This window comes from Grammomys surdaster, unplaced genomic scaffold, assembly GCF_004785775.1.
Source record: "Grammomys surdaster isolate TR1022 unplaced genomic scaffold, NIH_TR_1.0 241, whole genome shotgun sequence".
In the NCBI taxonomy this organism is placed as follows: domain Eukaryota; kingdom Metazoa; phylum Chordata; class Mammalia; order Rodentia; family Muridae; genus Grammomys; species Grammomys surdaster.
In genome coordinates, this window is record NW_021604686.1 from 4,161,278 (window position 1) to 4,179,613 (window position 18,336).

The window sequence follows — 18,336 nt, forward strand, 5'->3', positions numbered from 1 at the left end:
GTCCTGGGATATAAAGTCGAAGCTGGACTAAGTGCATCCTATCCTTCTGAGGCCTGACTAGGCAGTCCGCCTAGGTGAAGGACAGCAGACAACAAAGTCAGAGACAGCCCCTCACTCCCAATTATTAGGGAGCTCACATGAAGATCAAGCTGCATATCTGTTACAGATGTATAGGGGGTCTAAGTCCAGCCCCTGCTGCTCTTTGATTGGTGGTTCAGTCTCTGTTGGAACTCCATGGGCCCAGGTTAGTTGAGTCTGTAGGTCTTCTTGTGGTGTCTTGACTCCTCCTATCTATTTTGAAAAGCTACGTTCTAATACTTGCAGCTGAAGTTTGAGTATGGTTCTCTGTGATTAGCCTGTCTAGGAAGAATGAAATTATTAACTTGGTCATAATTGATTTCCCTTTTCATTATGTACATGAAAGATGAGGTCAGTCCAGTTAAATTGCCTTAAGTTGACAAGGGATGAATTTCAAAGGAGAACATAGTTCTTTAACTAGAAGAGGATACAGAGTACTTTTGACAGACTAACATAATGTCACTAGTACTACTATGCTGTTGTGCCATGTAAAAGTTCATTTTCTCCTCCCATTTATTGATGTCTGTGAAATGTGTTTTCTTTCCTGACCTAGTTTGGCTTTCATACAGCATTGTTAAACATAGGCCCTTGTGTCCTGCCTAGTGATGAAGATCAGGTGGCATGTACTTTTGTTGAGTCTTTCTACAAAATGTTTCTCTATTTTTTCATTGTGATGGTGGTGGTGGTGGTGGTAGTGTTGATGGTTCTTCAAGACAGAGTTTCTCTGAGTGGCCCTGGCTGTCCTGGAACTTGCTCAGTAGATCAGGCTGGTCTCTGACTCAGAGATCTGCTTGTCTTTGCCTCCTTAATTCTGGGGTTAAAGACATCTAGCACCACACCCTGCTTTTTAGGCAGTTTTGCAAGGACTGTCTTGCCATTAAGATGGATTTTTGAGTTTTTTTTTAACTTTCTTTGAGGCCTAAGGCAATGACTAGAAAACGGGGGGGGGGTGTATAAGTATCTTTATTATTCAGAAAGGGAATAGAAGACAGTGTGCTGAGTGAAGCATTGGTTGGGAACCTGTAGGTAAAACAGCTGAGATGTAACTGAGGTGAACTCATTGTTGGAAATCATGGGCCAGTGTAGAGCTCTTATGATGAAAAAGAAGGTTCTGAGTTTAGTTCTTGGGTTGTTAGGTATATCTGTAGGAATCAAGTCATAGTTATTCAGTGAATCTCTTGGAGCAGTTAGGGCATAGTCATTGTAAGATATCGCTTTGCTGCTGACTGTTGCCACAGGCCATCAGGTCATAGCTAGAGCTTGCTAGCTTATTCATCCTTATTACTGAGAAGAATCTGCTTGTTGAGATAACTATAGAAGGCAAAGGAAGGGAAATGAATACTGATTATTATGACAAATTTAAAAACTTAGGTTATGAATGTTTTATCTACATTTGTGCACATAAGTGCACACATAAGTGCACACATAAGGACACATAAGTGCCCTTAGAGGTCAGAAGAGGGCGTTGGATCCCCTGGGACTGGAGTTACAGTCACTTGTGAATCTCCAAGTGGATGCTGGGAATCAAACCTGGTTACTCTGAAAGAGTAGCCAGTGCTGTTAACCACTAATCCATTTCTTTAGCCTCTAAACGTACTAGTTTAAAGTCATGATTCTGATAGTATTGTTTAAAACAAAAAAGTAAACAGATTTGCAGTGAGTGTTTGTATGAAAAAAATATTGCTTAAGAAGTGTACCTGCAATGCTAGATTTTGAAACATATAAAGCCATGTAATAAATACTGTGGAAGATACAAAGCTGAAATGGCAAATGAAAGGCTTAGAGTAACCCAGACTTACTAATAATCAGAGAGATGCAAAATAAAATGAACTAGTCCTTTTAAATCTATTTTGATGGTGTGCACGTGCGTGCGTACACACACACACACACACACACACACACACACACACACTACCACAATACCTATGTGGAGGTCAGTGGCCTAAAATTTAGATTCCTGCCTGAAATTACTTCTTTGTTCTAGCCTAATGTCAGATTCCTGCCTGAAGCCCACTTCCTTGTCCTTGGCCAATGTTAGATTCCTGCCAAGCAGCCCATTTCCTAGTCCTTGGCCCATGTTAGATTCTTGCCAAGCAGCCCCAAAGGCTCTCCACCTCTCCCCCTTTTTTATTTCATAAACAAGACTGAGCCTGTCTTAGGTCGTTCTGCCAAGAATGCCTTCCTTACCCATAGTGGAATATGCATTATCAAAAGCAATATACTTCTGTCTTAGGTTGGTAAGGCTTCCTGCAGAAACTTACCCGTCCTTGGCTTGCCAGCCTGTTAATTTAATAAGTCTGTCTGGGGGTCCATTTTCAGTTTCAAGCCATGTACTTTGGCTGCCAACATGTTGATGTTGTTAAAGACAAGCTTTAACATGATGGGCAGGAATAAAAGTATTTCCAGGACAAAGAGGGCTAGCATGATCAAGCTATATATGCTTTTCTTGAAGCTTGACCAAAATAGAAATACTGACCTAAGGCCATGGGTAATTTTATCAGCAGTATCTGCCGCATTGATGCTCAACAGATCAGTATTCTTGAAATTTATAAGCTCACTATGCAAAGTTAAAACATCCAGAGAGGTGTTAGAATTGTGCCAAATACACTGCTTTTCCTAATTATAATGACTACCACTACCACTGTAAACTTTAGAACTAACATGAATCCAATGGTATTTGGTGTGATACTTGAGATGGTTCCTTACTATTAAAACTCTGAACCTCCTTCCAATAATTCAAACAAGGGTTAGTACATGTGTTAAGGCTCTTTTAATTGTCTAGTTAAAATTAACTTTTGTTTCTTCTACAGTATTTAATGTAAGTTGCATTGATTGTACACTTTCTAATTGTGTTAGTGTGTTGAAACCGGGCATGCCTCTTAAGCATGTCTATCAACCAGCTTTTGTTTCATTGCCCTGAGTATCACAGAACCATGGTATTCTGAAAAAAGCTTGGAAGTACTGGAAGAAGTGAGTCAAACTCTAAGCAGAAGCAAGAGGGTAGTGGGTTTGATTATTGTTGGTATAACAGCTTTAATTACATTAATTGCTAACACCACTGCTTCTGCTGTAGCTTTGGCACAAGAAGTAAAGACAGCTACTTTTTATTAATCATTTAGCAAAAAATGTTATTAATGTGTTGAATATACAAGAGGATTTAAATGGGCATTTGGAACAACGGATTTATGCTCTTTATCCTATTCAAATTATTGGAAGGACGTAACTGAATTTTTTATGTTTTAGAAAAGACTATATTCGGAACTAGAGAAATAAATGGCTCAGTGGTCAAGAGTACTTGTTGTTCCGCCCAGGGAGCCCAGTTAATTTCTATTACCCATGACTTGTAGTATACAACGGTTTATTACTCAGGGTCCAAGGGATGGATTCAATACTGTCTTCTGGCCACTACTAGGACCCATACAAACATGGAGCACATATACAAACACGAATGTTGAAATTAAAAAGTGCACATTTACTAGGCATAGCAGCACATATACTCAGCATTTTGGAAATAGAGGCAGGAGAATCAGGAGTTCAAGGTATCCCTACATGTGTAGTGATTTCAAGGCTAATTTGGCTGTATGAGATCGTATTTCCAGCTGAGTTTATTTTTTTTTAAAGCCCTTATTTTTATGTTAAAGGATGAAATAAGTAAAACAAGAAAGAACATTCTTGTGGTATGTGTGTGCATGCATGCATGCACGTGTGTGTGTGTGTACATGTAGATGAGGACAGAGGTCCAGTTGTTGGGAGTCTTCCTTGTTTTTCTCTACTTTATTTTTCCATACATGGTCTGTCACTGAACCTGAGCTCACTGATCTGCTTAGAGGCTGGCTTGAAAGCTCCAGATATTTCTTTGCTGTGCCTGCTCCTGGGATTAAAGACACACACCATCATGCCTGGCATATTATGTGGGTTCTAGGATCTGTACTTGTGTGAGAACCATTCCCATAACCCAAGTATGTGTTTCTTTTAACTTGATGGATCTAAATTACAGATGAAGATTGAAAAGCTTTTGTTAGTTTTAGAATATAACTTTTTTTTTCCTTGGGGGGGGTAGATAGTAGCAGAAGGGTAGAGAAGAGAGAAATAAATTGAGGTAGAAAAACCATTTAAAGGAAATAATTTTTTAGGTAACTTGTAAAAGTTGAAATCACTTATCTGGAAGTAGTGTATGTAGAATTTTAGAAATTTAAGTATATGAAAAGTGGAATCAGGCTGGAGAGATGGCGCAGTGGTTAGAGCACTGACTGCTCTTCCAGAGGTCCTTAGTTCAATTCCCAGCAGCCACATGGTGGCTCACAGCCATCCCTAATGGGATCTGATGCCCTCTTCTGGTGTGTCTGAAGACAGCTACAGTATACTCATATAAATAAATGACTATTTAAAAAAGAAATCACTAAAAAAAAATAAAAGAAAAATGGAATCACATTGATAAAGTAGATCCAGTAGCATTTTATTCTAACCCCAAAGAAGGGGTTAGAATAAAATTTGTAATGGTACCTACTTGTATAATCTTGTCAACTTAGCAAGTTAAGGCTATGATCTTTGAGTTGATTCTGTTAAATCCCCTCCTTTTCTTGACTACAAGGATGGGAGCAGAGGCCAAAGAATTCCCTGAAAATGTCTAAATAGTAGGTTTCTGATTGTTTTCTTGCTTATAAATAATTTCTATTTCCCTCTTCATCTTTCTGTTTTAGTGAGTTTCACAAAACATTTGTTTCATTAATGACATCTTTCTTATTTCTGCATTATTCTTAAGAGATTTTGTGTATAAGATAATTAGTTTTATGTAATCATTCCATCCCCTTAATTCAGTCTTTAGTGAGATTCTTCAAAGATATAGCAGAATAGTAATTTGTTTTTACTTTTTCGGTTATTGTTAAATAACAAAATAGTGTCAGATATTTTTGCATATTGATGTTTTTAGGAAGTTACCCTGACTTGGACAATAAAACTTTGTTATATGGTTTCAATAAGACTATTTTCGACACTTATTGTTTTCCCTGCCCTTTGGAAAGAAGATCTCAGTAACTCTGGCTGACCACAAATTTACCAGATACCCAAGGATGGCTTAGAACTCTTAAATTTTACTACCTCTACTTGGTATTGCAATCATGTGCTACCATGCTTGGCTTAGTACAGTGAGTTATAAGTTTATGTTCAGAAAACTGTATTCAATATGGTTGTTAAAGCTTTCAGTTTTGAATACAGAAAACAATATTCAATGTGACTGCTCAGTGTTTCTATCTTTTGTATTCCAGTTCTTTTGCCAAGAAAATGGTTTGCCCAGTCCTGAGCACCTACTGTCCTTTCTGATGGGACAAGATCCAATATGAATGTAAGTGATGGAGGAAGACGACGCTTTGAAGATAATGAACACACATTACGAATATATCCTGGGACAATTTCAGAAGGAACAATTTACTGTCCAATTCCTGCCAGAAAAAATTCCACCGCTGCTGAGGTGATTGACTCTCTTATAAACAGACTTCACCTAGACAAGACAAAATGCTACGTTTTAGCAGAGGTAAAGGAATTTGGTGGAGAAGAATGGATACTCAATCCAACCGACTGTCCAGTTCAACGAATGATGTTGTGGCCCCGAATGGCTTTGGAAAATCGCTTGAGTGGAGAAGACTACCGCTTTCTTCTCAGAGAAAAAAACCTTGATGGATCAATTCATTATGGTAGCCTCCAGTCATGGCTACGGGTAACCGAAGAACGACGCAGGATGATGGAGCGAGGTTTTCTTCCACAGCCTCAACAGAAAGACTTTGATGATTTATGTAGCTTGCCTGATTTGAATGAGAAAACTCTATTAGAAAACCTACGGAATCGCTTTAAGCATGAAAAAATTTATACTTATGTCGGCAGTATTCTAATAGCTATTAACCCATTCAAATTTCTTCCTATTTATAACCCCAAATATGTCAAAATGTATGATAACCACCAGTTGGGAAAACTGGAACCCCACATATATGCTGTGGCAGATGTAGCTTATCATGCTATGCTTCAGCGCAAAAAGAATCAGTGTATTGTGATTTCAGGAGAGAGTGGTTCTGGGAAGACTCAAAGCACAAACTTTCTTATTCACCACCTTACTGCCCTCAGTCAGAAAGGGTTTGCTAGTGGAGTAGAACAGATTATTCTTGGAGCTGGACCAGTACTTGAGGTAAGGTATATAGAAATAATTTTCTCTTTCTTTCTCCTGCCTTCCTTTTTTTAAAAGACAAAGTCTCTCTACATAGCACTAGCTGTCATGTGTCTAGCAACTCACTATGTAGACCAGGCTGGTCTTGAACTTACAGAGATCCACATACCTCTGCTTCCTTTGTGCTGGGATTAAAATCATGTGCCAGCACACCAGCTAGAAATAATTTTCTCCAGTCTTCAAGAAAAGATTGGTAAATGTGAGAAGATGAAATAAAACTACTAGAATAGACACCGGTTTAGTTGCCAAGGGAAGCTCAAGTGGCAAAGCAACAAGGCAGGTATGATACTAGTTTATGTTTGGAAGTGATTCTGTTAGGAGTTAGCATTGCAGCTCTGTGATAAGAGCACTTCTTGATATGTGCAAGCCATGTATTCTAACACCAGTACCATCAAAAGAAGAAAACCGAAAAGAGGTTTTTTTGAGTCGCTGGAATAGTAGCCTATCTCTTTACAAAGAAGCAGGGCAAAAGTCTGTTTGAATTTGGCTCGATAAGGGAGATAAAAACCGAAATTTAGTATAATGTGATACTTCTGGAAATAAAGTTTCTCTGGGAGGTGTGATTATTAGTTTTGTTACTCCTGTTTGGTTGTTTTATGACTTGTGAACTAATATTTTAAATATGTCTTCTTTTATACATGTGATCATATAATTCTCCATTGTTTTTTGTGGTTATGATTGAGTGGGAACACTTAAAGATGCCCACACATATTAATGCTCTCAGGTTTTTCTTTGAGATTTTATATGCTCATTGAAGCGCTCTTTTTACCCATATTAGCCTGCTAAGTATCAACTTCATTTTCTCTTTTATTTTCTGCTGTCATATAGCCTCAAATTCAAATACAAGTCTGAGCTCTTTCCTGAACATACATATATTCCTTGACATTTGCAAACACCTTGCATGCACATGGCTTCCTACATGTACAGCAATCTTTAATACCTTTTTTAAAAAGAATTTTATATTATTATTTTATGTATATGAGTGTTTTGGCTGCATGCATCTTTGCATGTGTGCAATGCTGGCAAAGGCCAGAAGAGGCTATTGGATCTCCTGGAACTGAAGTTTTCAATGGATATTAGCTGCAGTAGAATTGAATCCTGGTTCTTGTTATTTATTTTTTATTTTTGGATATTTTCTTTATTTACATTTCAAATGTTATCCCCTTTCCTGGTCGTCCCCCCCCCCCCCCACAGAAACTCCCTATCCCATCCCCCGTCCCCTTCTTCTATGAGGGTGTTCCCCCACCCACCCACCCACCCACCCACCCATCCACCCATTCCTGCCTCCCTGCCATTGAATTCCCCTACAGTGGGGCATTGAGCCTTCACAGGATCAAAGACCTCTCCTCCCATCGATGCCTGACAAGGCCATCCTCTGCTACATACGCAGCTGGAGCCATGGGTCTCTCCATGTGTACTCCTTGGTTGGTGGTTTAGTCCCTTGGAGCTCTGGAGGATCTAGATGGTTGATATTATTGTTCTTCCTATCGGGTTACAAACCCCTTCAGCTCCTTCAGTCCTTTCTCTAACTCCTCCATTGGGGACCCCATGCTTAGTCCAGTAGTTGGCTGCAGGCATCCACCTCTATATTTGTCAGGCTCTGGCAGAGCCTCTCGGAGAGACAGCTGTATCAGGCTCCTGTCAGCATGCACTTCTTGGCATCCACAACAGTGTCTGGGTTTGGTGACTGTATATGGGATGGATCCCCAGGTTGGGCAGTCTCTGGATGGCCTTTCCTTCAGTCTCTGCTCCACACTTTGTCTCCATATTTACTCCCATGAGTATTTTGTTCCCTTTTCTAAGAAGGATTGAAGCATCCACACTTTGGTCTTCCTTATTGTTGAGCTTCATGTGGTCTGTGACCAAGCATTTGGGCTGATACCCACTTACCAGTGCATACCATGTGTGTTCTTTTGTGATTGGATTACCTCACTCAGGATGATATTTTCTAGTTCCATCCATTTGCCTAAGAATTTCATGAATTCAGACGGGCAGTGGTGGCGCACAACTTTAATCCCAGCACTTGGGAGGCAGAGGCAGGTGGATTTCTGAGTTCGAGGCCAGCCTGGTCTACAGAGTGAGTTCCAGGACAGCCAGGGCTACACAGAGAAACCCTGTCTCAAAAAACAAAAACAAAAACAAAACAAAACAAAAAAAAGAATTTCATGAATTCACTGTTTTTAGTAGCTGAGTAGTACTCCGTTGTGTAAATGTACTACATTTTCTGTATCCATTCCTCTGTTGTAGGACATCTGGGTTGTTTCCAGCTTTTGGCTATTATATATAAGGCTGCTATGAACATAGTGGAGCATGTGTCCTTGTTATATGTTGGAGAATCTTTTGGGTATATGCCCAGGAGTGGTATAGCTGGACCCTCAGGTAATATTATGTCCAATTTTCTGAGGAACCACCAGACTGATTTCCAGAGTGGTTGTACCAGCTTGCAATCCCACCAACAATGGAGGAGTGTTCCTCTTCCTCCACATCCTCTCCAGCATCTGCTGTCACCTGAGTTTTTGATCTTAGTCATTCTGACTGTTGTGAGGTAGAATCTCAGGGTTGTTTTAATTTGAATTTCCCTAATGACTAATGATGTTGAACATTTCTTTAGGTGCTTCTTGGCCATTCAGTATTCCTCAGTTGAGAATTCTTTATCTCTGTACCCCATTTTTTAATAGTGTTATTTGATTCATTGGAGTCTAACTTGAGTTCTTTGTATTAGATATTAGCCCTCTATCATTTGTAGGATTGGTAAAGATCTTTTCTCAATCTGATGGTTGTCGTTTTGCCCTATTGACAGTGTCCTTTGCCTTACAGAAGCTTTGTAATTTTATGAGGTCCTGTTTGTCGATTCTTGATTTGAGAGCATAAGCCTTTGGTGTTCTGTTCAGAAAAATTTCCCCTGTGCCCATGTGTTCAAGGCTCTTCTCCATTTTCTCTTCTATTAGTTTCAGTGAATCTGGCTTTATGTGGAGGTCCTTGATCCACTTGGACTTGAGATTTGTACAGGAGATAAAAATGGGTCGATTTGCATTCTTCTACATGCCAACCTCCAATTGAACCAGTACCATTTGTTGAAAAGGCTGTCTTTTTTCCACTGGATGGTTTTTAGCTTTTTTGTCAAAGATCAGGTGACCATAGGTGTGTGGGTTCATTTCTGGGTCTTCAATTCTATTCCATTGATCTTCCTGCCTGTCTCTGTACCAATACCATGCAGATTTTTATCACCATTGCTCTGTAGTACAGCTTGAGGTCAGGGATGTTGAGTCCCCCAGAAGTTCTTTTATTGTTGAGAATAGTTTTTACTATCCTGGGTTTTTTGTTATTCCAAATGAATTTGAGAATTACTCTTTCTAACTCTATGAAGAATTGAGTTAAAATTTTGATGGGGATTGCATTGAATCTGTAGATTGTTTTTGGCAAGATGGCCATTTTTACTATATTAATTCTGCCAATCCATGAGCATGGGAGATCTTCTTTCACAGAGTAGCCAGTGCCTTTAACTGCCAAGTCACCTGTCTAGCCCTGTCTTTTCATACCTTTTCAAGCCCATTTTATACATGTAATTATGAGGTCTCCCCAACCCCTCACTTTATTATTACCAACTTAGTTTAAAGAATTGTCTCCAAAAGATGGTTTCTCCAAAAGATGGTTTTGGTGTGGCGAGGCTGTTTTTAGTCAGTGATCAGTAAGTCGGTTTAGATGAACACAACCCTTAGAGTGAGATTTTTCCTGGAAATGCTAGACAGAAATCGTGATGACCAGTGCTGTGGACGAACCTTACCCCTATTCTAGGGGTGTCAGCATTGCTTGTCATTATTTTCTTGCCTTATATACACCTTGGGTGATGATTAGAGAACATAAAACACCTATAGAGAGCATATAGGTGTTTATCATCTATACAGTAGCTTTGTTTTAAATAAATAATTATAGTACTTTAATGGAGTTTCATTTATGTACTTCTAGAATGATGAGTCTTTATGTCATTATTTTCTTTTCAGCTTTGCAAAATGCTTTAGTATAAACTTAAGAAATTTCCTGTCCTTGGAATATGAAGAAATCTTGATGTTAATGAGATTATTTTATTTTAAAAGAATTTGTTGCCAGGCAGTGGTGGCGCACGCCTTTAATCCCAGCACTTGGGAGGCAGAGGCAGGAGGATTTCTGAGTTCGAGGCCAGCCTGGTCTACAGAGTGAGTTCCAGGACAGCCAGAGATACACAGAGAAGCCCTGTCTTGAAAACCAAAAAAAAAAAAAAAAAAAAAAAAGAAAGAAAGAAACAAAAGAATTTGTTAATATTTAATGAGCCTCTTTGTGTGGCTTTAAGTCACCAGTGTACTCCAACCCTTACTCCTCTGGGGAAAGCACCCACCCCACATCCTTAATTATCTCTTAGCTTTCCTGCACAAGCATTTGGTCTTCACACTGACAGGCTGCTTATACAGCATCAGGTTAGTGATGGGGCAGCCCTAGTCCTGTTTTTGCCAGCATTTACTCATGTCTGCTCATTTACCAATGTCCAGAGTTTTCCAAAGTTGACAGAAGCTCTGGTTCCTCTTCAACTGGTAATGCCATTTAGAGTCACCTGACTATATTTGTTGTATTTGGTCCTGTGGTGACTTAAGCCATCAGCATTTCTTGGGCCTCCTGGGAACTTCTGGTGCTTACAATGTGGCTATTGCAATGGCTCCCATTACTCTGAAGTTGCTGGGACCAAAAATCATGTCTTTGTTTGTTTGTTATTTTTGTTTTTCTAGCAGAGTTTCTCTGTGTAGCCCTAGCTGTCCTGGAATGATCTGTAGACTAGGCTGACCTTGAACTCACTTCCCGAGTGCTGGGATTAAAGGCATGGGCCTGGCAAAGAAACATATTTTCATTTTATTAATTTTGTGTGTGTATGTATGAATGTATGTTTTATATGCACATATGTATGTGGGTGGAGGTACCTGTAGTAACCAGGCAAGCACATTGTTCTGTACTGTCACTGTCATCATTCCTTTGAGGTAGGGTCTCTCACTAATTCTGGAACCAATTGAATGGCCAGCAAGTTCCTCCTCTCTGTCTGCCTAGTGTGTTGGCGGTACAGGTGTTGTGCATCCCCATACTGAGCGTTTCCAGGAGTGTTATGATCTGAATTGACAGCAAGTGCTCTTAACAGCTGAGCTATTTCAGTCTTGTATATTAAGTTTTAAAAATTGAGATTCATTTTACTGAAGTAGAATAAGGTGAAAATCTTATTCTAATTTTTTATAATAAGATTTTTTTTGTTCAGCTTTTCATTATTTTCTTTTATTCTACCTCAAATATGCCTTACTGGTTTTTTTTATTAAAGACTAAAGAATGTTTAAAAAATTTTTTAAATAAAAACTGTTTATTTTTACAGGCCTTTGGAAATGCAAAGACAGCACATAATAACAATTCAAGTCGATTTGGCAAGTTTATTCAAGTAAATTACCAAGAAACAGGCACTGTACTCGGGTAAGTACTGCCACTTTAGAAGCATACACACACATGTATATATATTATATATGCACACATGTTTGTTACAGATACACATACATATATTAAAATCTATTTTATTTTCAGTGTATGTGTATACCATGTAAACTCGGTGCCCTTGGAGGACAGAAGAGTGGGCATCAGATCCTCTGGAACTGATGTTACAGATGGTTCTTAGCTGCCATGGGAGAGCTAGGAATTGTATCTAGATCCTTTGGAAGAGCAGCCTTTGCTCTTAATTGCTGAGTTATTTCTCCAGCTCCTGGATCATATTTGTATTTTAATTATTACTAGTTTCATAAGCTATGAATTATGACATTGGTATCTGCATAAAAATTGTTTCCTCATTTTTGTTGGATTCAGACTGAGAAAGTTGTAAGACCGATTATAATTCTAATTCTTTTTTTTTTTTTTTTGGTTTTTCGAGACAGGGTTTCTCTGTGTAGCCCTGGCTGTCTGAAACTCACTATGTAGACCAGGCTGGCCTCGAACTCAGAGATCCGCCTGCCTCTGCCTCCCAAGCACTGGAATTAAAGGCGTGTGCCACCACTGCCTGGCCAATTATGATTCTTAACATACTTATTTATACTTATTAACTGTTAACAGTTGCATGTACTTATGTTTATATTATAACTTTTCTAAAATCTATTTTCAAGTTAGGAAATGACCCTTTTCTGAAGATAATCACACTTTTTTACATATCCAAATTAATATTCTCCCAATCAAGGTATTTGATTTTGATACAATAAAAATCTTTACATTTTCTGTGACAAGTCATCTGATTGTTCTAGTAATATACTTTATAGGTTAAAAAATGAATAGTGTATCCTTTAGACCAGTTTTAGAGTCACAGTAGAAGGAGCTGGAAGTCCCTGTGTGTCACTCGTGTGTGTCATTCCCATCCTTCCAGCACAGCTGCCCTCATTATAAATCTTGTGCTGGTTTGCTCTGCCTGTTAAAGTTGATGAGCAGTAGCGTTGCTGCATACTTACTAATTGTGAAATCCATAACTGGTATTAAAGTGTACTCAGTATGTTTTATTCCTTTGGCTCTGAAGACTGCAGAGATACTATTTACAGTTTTTATTGTAGTACAGGCACCATGGTTTTACTGTGCTAAAACATCTTTTGTGTTCGGCATATTCAGCCTTGTTCTTCCAGGTCTTGGTAACTACTGATCTTTCCCTATCTCCATGCTACTTTCTCCAAAATGTAGAGTTGGAATCATATTGTACTGTAGCCGTTACAGGTTGGATTCTCTAAGATAACTGTGTACTTAACGATCTTCTGTAGCTATTACTTTTATTGGTTTAACATTTAATTTTATGATTATTTTAGAGATGACTGACATCTTTAATTTTTTGTATATTTGAGTTTATATTTATTTTTTTAAAAATATTTATTTATTTCATGTATATGAGTAACACTGTTGCTGTCTTCAGACACACCAGAAGAGGGAATCAGATCCCATTACAGATGGTTATGAGCCATCATGTGGTTGCTGGGAATTGAACTCAGGACCTCTGGAAGAACATTCAGTGCTCTTAACCGCTGAGTCATCTCTTCAGCCCTTAAGTTTATTTTTAAGGATTTTATTATGAGTGTGTTTTTTCTCTTGCATTATGGTTTCTTACTTAGTGCTTATTGTTCGTGTGGTTGAATCTGTTGATTGTTATAGTTTACATCTAGTGCTTTGATGTTTGTCGTGATTGTTCAAAGCATATTATAATACTTGTAAAAAGACCAGTAGCTTACTTGGGCCTGTCCTTGGGTCGTAGCCCAGGCCTACTCTTGGCCCTAGCTTCCTGCTTCTGCTGAGAACAGTAACAAACTTCAGTAAGCTCTCCCTCTGAACTAAGCCATTCTGCCATGATGGGCTGTCTCCTGAACCATGAGCTAAAATGAAGTTGTTCCTTTCAAAGGATTTTTTTCTGTAAAGTATTCAGCCTCAGCAATGAGAAAATGTAACTAATAGAGCCAACTTTTCATTGCTGTGACAAAATGCCAGAGGTAAAAGAGGAAAGATTTTATTTAGGTTCACACTTGCAGAAGTATAAATCCATGATTGATTGGCTGTGTTGTCTGTGGTTCTGTGGCAGGCAAGAGTATCTTTGCTGGGATTGTGTCTAGATCACATGGTGATAACCATATCGTGGCTAGAACGCAAGCAAAGAAGAGAGAGGGAGAGGAAGATGTCAGTATCCCCTACAAAAGCACACTTTACCTAATTTTCTTCCACTGAGGCTGTCTCCTTCTTACTAATACTATAGGCTTCTGGTTCAGTCTTTGGCCTATAGCCTTTTGTAGAGGATATTTAAAGTCTGGCCATTACAAATACACTATAATATTATTTTTGCCTTTTATGTCAGTACTCAAAGAACTTTTATTTTATTAACTAATTAAACATTGATTTTAATTGTCTTGAGTTTATGCTAATGTTGGATATTAAATTTCAGCAAAATTGTATTCGGGATTATGTAGATAAACATGTCTTCTGAAATACATAGATACTGTACTTTTTTCCGTTTCTAATATTGAACTATTTTGCATTTCAGGAAAATTTGTCAGTACAAACACGCACATGTATACATACCATACATATAAATTGTTATTTTTCTATTTGATGGCTATTATTATGATTTTTGTACCCCTATTAATAGGTAGATTGATAGGTTATGTTTTATGCTATGTGAATTATATCTCAGTCTTATGTACTTCTGCATTTTTTTAAAAAAAGCATGGCCAAAACTACAGCATTGTATACAACGTATTGGCCCATCTGTGAAGAACCTAAAACCAATGTTATCAACAACCATAAAAGTCCTTGGGAGATATTCAGTAGCAGTTTCATAGGTCATTTCCATAGGCTCAGTTGGTACTTTTAAAAGTGGGATATCGTCAAGGAGTTAGGCTTATAGTTGTGTTTCAGAAGAGAATGGCTATATATAGGTAAAGTCATGTATATTGCTTTTAACCTCAAATGTAATAGTAATCTTCATTGATTAAGGTAGTTTTGTGAATTAGGAAATAGATGTGTAGTTTCCTTTATTGAAGGAAATGCAGGCTCTTCTGTTGATTGCGTAAAAAAAGTTTTTTCCTGTGGTGAATAAAAACTGAGTAAACAACATATTTGGATTGAGCATTAACTCATTCTTTATTTATTAAGCATAGATTTGTGGGGTGCATTTTGAGTATCAGGCATTGTTCAAAATATTGAAGATTAAAAAAAAAACATGTAAACATGTTTTTTTGCCTTTGACATTTTCATTGTCTTTTAGGGAAAGAGATACTCATATAAGTAGATTATAGTAAATGACAATTTCGTTGAAGTATGTTTCTGAAAGGCCTTATGTTGAGTATTAAAAATTTGCCAAGTGGAAGGACTAGGAAATAATTTTATGAAGTGAGGAATTGTCCTTAGTAAATGACTGTCATCATAACAAGAGCTTGTTGTATTTGAAAAGGCAAAAAAAAAAAAAAGTTTAGCAATGTTATAGAGGTCAGATGGTCAAATTGAATATACAACTAATATAATTATCTTGACATTGTGAGGTAAATTTTAGATAATTTTATTTAGAAAGTCAAATATACACAAAATAGAGAAAAAAAATAGAGCAAGGACATCTTAGGTAGATTGAGCAATGATTAAGTCTTAACCATATTTAATTCATCTGTCTTTTCTTTTTTTATGCTGGTTTTAAATAGAATCTTAGACACATGTGATATGCTTAGCACTGTGGTGAGCAGATAAATGTAGAGGCATAATGTGCCTTTCTCATTCTCGGAACTGAACTCATGGATCAGGATAGAAGAAAAAGAGATGCCTAAGGAAGTAGTAAAACTGAAAGTCAGCCTTTGTAGTGAACTCGGACATGGGCTCATAATCATATGGTGATTGTGTTGCTGATTACTAGTAGATGATTTTGTTTTGTTTTTTTATTTTTGAAACAGGGTTTCATCACATGTTTACTCTTGATATGTTCACCTGCTTATCTCACTCACTAGCCATTTGATGACTTAGGGTTTTGAGAATTTACCATGGATAATGCTAATATCTGTAACAGTTATAATGGTGGATGTGCTGCTGTCATCTGGAGAATGATTCTTACAGTTTTTAACTGTCTAAATAAATAAAATCTACCTTACATTAAACTTTGTTATTTACATAAACTAATTTTTATTATATCAACCTATTTTATTTTTTTCCAGGGCCTATGTTGAAAAATATCTTCTGGAAAAATCTAGACTTGTTTATCAAGAGCATAATGAACGGTATATATTTTTTATTTGTATAGTTAGATCAAGTTTTCAGCATCATAGACTCCCTTTATTTATTTGTATATTGTGATCTTTAATTCACTGTATATTATGTATAGATTTTATATTTATATTAACTACTATTTCTTTCTTGAGTGGAATGCTACATTTTTAAATTCAGTTGGAAGATTTTTATTGGACATGCAGGATTGTTATTCTTTCTCCATTCTAGATAAATTTAGGACAGGAAATAATTTTTAGGACTGAAAGGTAATTTTTCAGATGATAACTCATTTATTCTTGAGCCATATGTATAGCAGTAACCAGTTAGATACTCAAATTGATCCAGCAGGGTTGTCTGTAGGGTTATGTTCCTCACTACCTGTCCTAGTGTTCCCAAATGAATCTCTCATTCACAAGTACACACAGCCTTTGTATTGTGATACTCCTTAAACAGCTACTTCCTAACCTCCAACCCCCCTCTGATATTACCAAGTCATTACTTACTAAAATTTATATTCTATTTTAGCTGCCCTGGACCCAGTTGGGCAGCCCTCCTAAGGCCATTCTTCCCTGGCTCCTACATGGTGACTATGCCCTCTGTTCCACACATTCTCCCAGCATGTCGGATCTCCTCCTTCCTTTCCCTTCCTCTGCCTCTTCTCTCTTCCCTGCCCACCCATTGGCTGTTGGCAACTGTATTTACCAATCAAAACCAACTGGGGGTAGGCTTCTTTCAAATACAAGCAGCATTAGACCAAACCCACAGCATTTCCCCCTTTTTGTCCCTTAAAAAGGCTCTTTTCTCTCAGATACAAATTGAGCATAATTATAATAATTATGTAAATTATAAGGTACGATATACACTTAAAACATCCAGTGTATCAGTTTTGTCAATTTAGATACAGTGCTGTATTATTTATCCTAACTTAAAGAGTTTACAGTTCTATGCCTGAATTATGTTTTATTTAAATTATATTACCCTCTGAAAACTATCCTTTCAAATCTAGAACATCCTCCTTAATGGAAAACAACTTAAGTTTGATTATGAGACTAACTAGTCTTCAACCTCATCAGAAACCCAAGAACAAATTAAATGTTACCTGAATATGTAGGAAGCTTAAAGATTGTTTCCAAAGCTTAATGTGTAGAGATAGCTGACTGCCGGACCGTCTTCTATAGTCCTCATAGCATGAGAGCATCTGTCTTAAGCTTTCTGGCCCAGAACCATCTGACAGACTTTAAGTGAAGAAGGAATTATGAAGGACTAGCTTACCCTGTCTTGGGAGAGCTAAGCTGTTGACTATCCCACATGACTATCATGTGTCCTTTCCTGGATAGTCTTTTTCTGTCTGCAGATGAATTAGGGCAATTCTTGCCCAGTGGCTACCTTGCAACAACTGGAGCAACTCCATATGGAGGTAATGATGCTCAGTATCTTCTTTGAAGTGTGAAGGGGGTACTGTCGGGGTCAGACGTGTCTCATAGTCAAAAGATCTGTTAGTAACAAGGTGATTTTAGACGTTATATTCTGTGGATCTCTGATGCTTTTGAAGACTATCTATATATAGTATATCTAAACTGTTAAACCTTGTTTATTCTTACCTATTTACTGTTTGAATATTCTTGAAAACATTTGATTATAATTAATTCAGACTCTAATATTACCATGAGTTTACTGTCTGACCTTCACTTCATTACTTAATCATCTTAAATAGTTTATAATAGCAGCTATTAGAAGGACTGGGTCTGAACTTTGTATTCTTGAATGACTTGCATAGGCACAATGCCTATCTAAGAGTAACAAAGTTAATTTAAAATTTGTATGAATATACAAAGATTTATACCATAAAAACTTTAAACCTGTATCATTATATATATTCTGTACCAATATAAGAACATATAACTTCAATTCTGCATCAGAATTTAGCGATTTCTACCAATGTAAGATTATGACTATAACATTTTTTTTGTATAAGAGTAAATTTAGTAATCCATTCCATATATCCATTTTCTTATACTATTACTCTACCTCCTTTTTCTTTTCAACCCCCTTTTCTTTACCAAAGAAAGGATAGAGAAGAGGAAAGACATAAATCCCCAAGTCTAATCTCTCTATTTAGTTTTCTCCCTGTCCAAAATTATGGCCATTTCCAAATTATCCCTTGAAGTGACAGTCTATCTATAATTTTCAAAATAACCACAACCAGACACACAAACCCAAGCAACAGGGATGATAATCCTCTATAGCTTCTTCCTGCTGAATTGGGGCAATGAATATTACTATTT

The 18,336-nt window shown here is 37.4% G+C and overlaps 1 protein-coding gene across 7 annotated transcripts in view; it reads left to right on the forward strand.

The window, feature by feature from the left end:
* Myo9a (myosin IXA) overlaps positions 1-18,336 on the forward strand; it is a 188,361-nt gene that overhangs the window by 35,982 nt on the left and 134,043 nt on the right. For 6 of the 7 annotated variants that reach the window (XM_028774384.1, XM_028774386.1, XM_028774390.1 and 3 more), the window contains 3 exons: positions 5,343-6,253; positions 11,676-11,770; positions 16,000-16,062. In XM_028774384.1, coding sequence (XP_028630217.1) covers positions 5,414-6,253; positions 11,676-11,770; positions 16,000-16,062 — 998 coding nt within the window. In that variant the 5' untranslated portion in view covers positions 5,343-5,413. The remainder of the gene's footprint in view (positions 1-5,342; positions 6,254-11,675; positions 11,771-15,999; positions 16,063-18,336) is intronic. The other variant, XM_028774391.1, reaches the window with a different exon arrangement.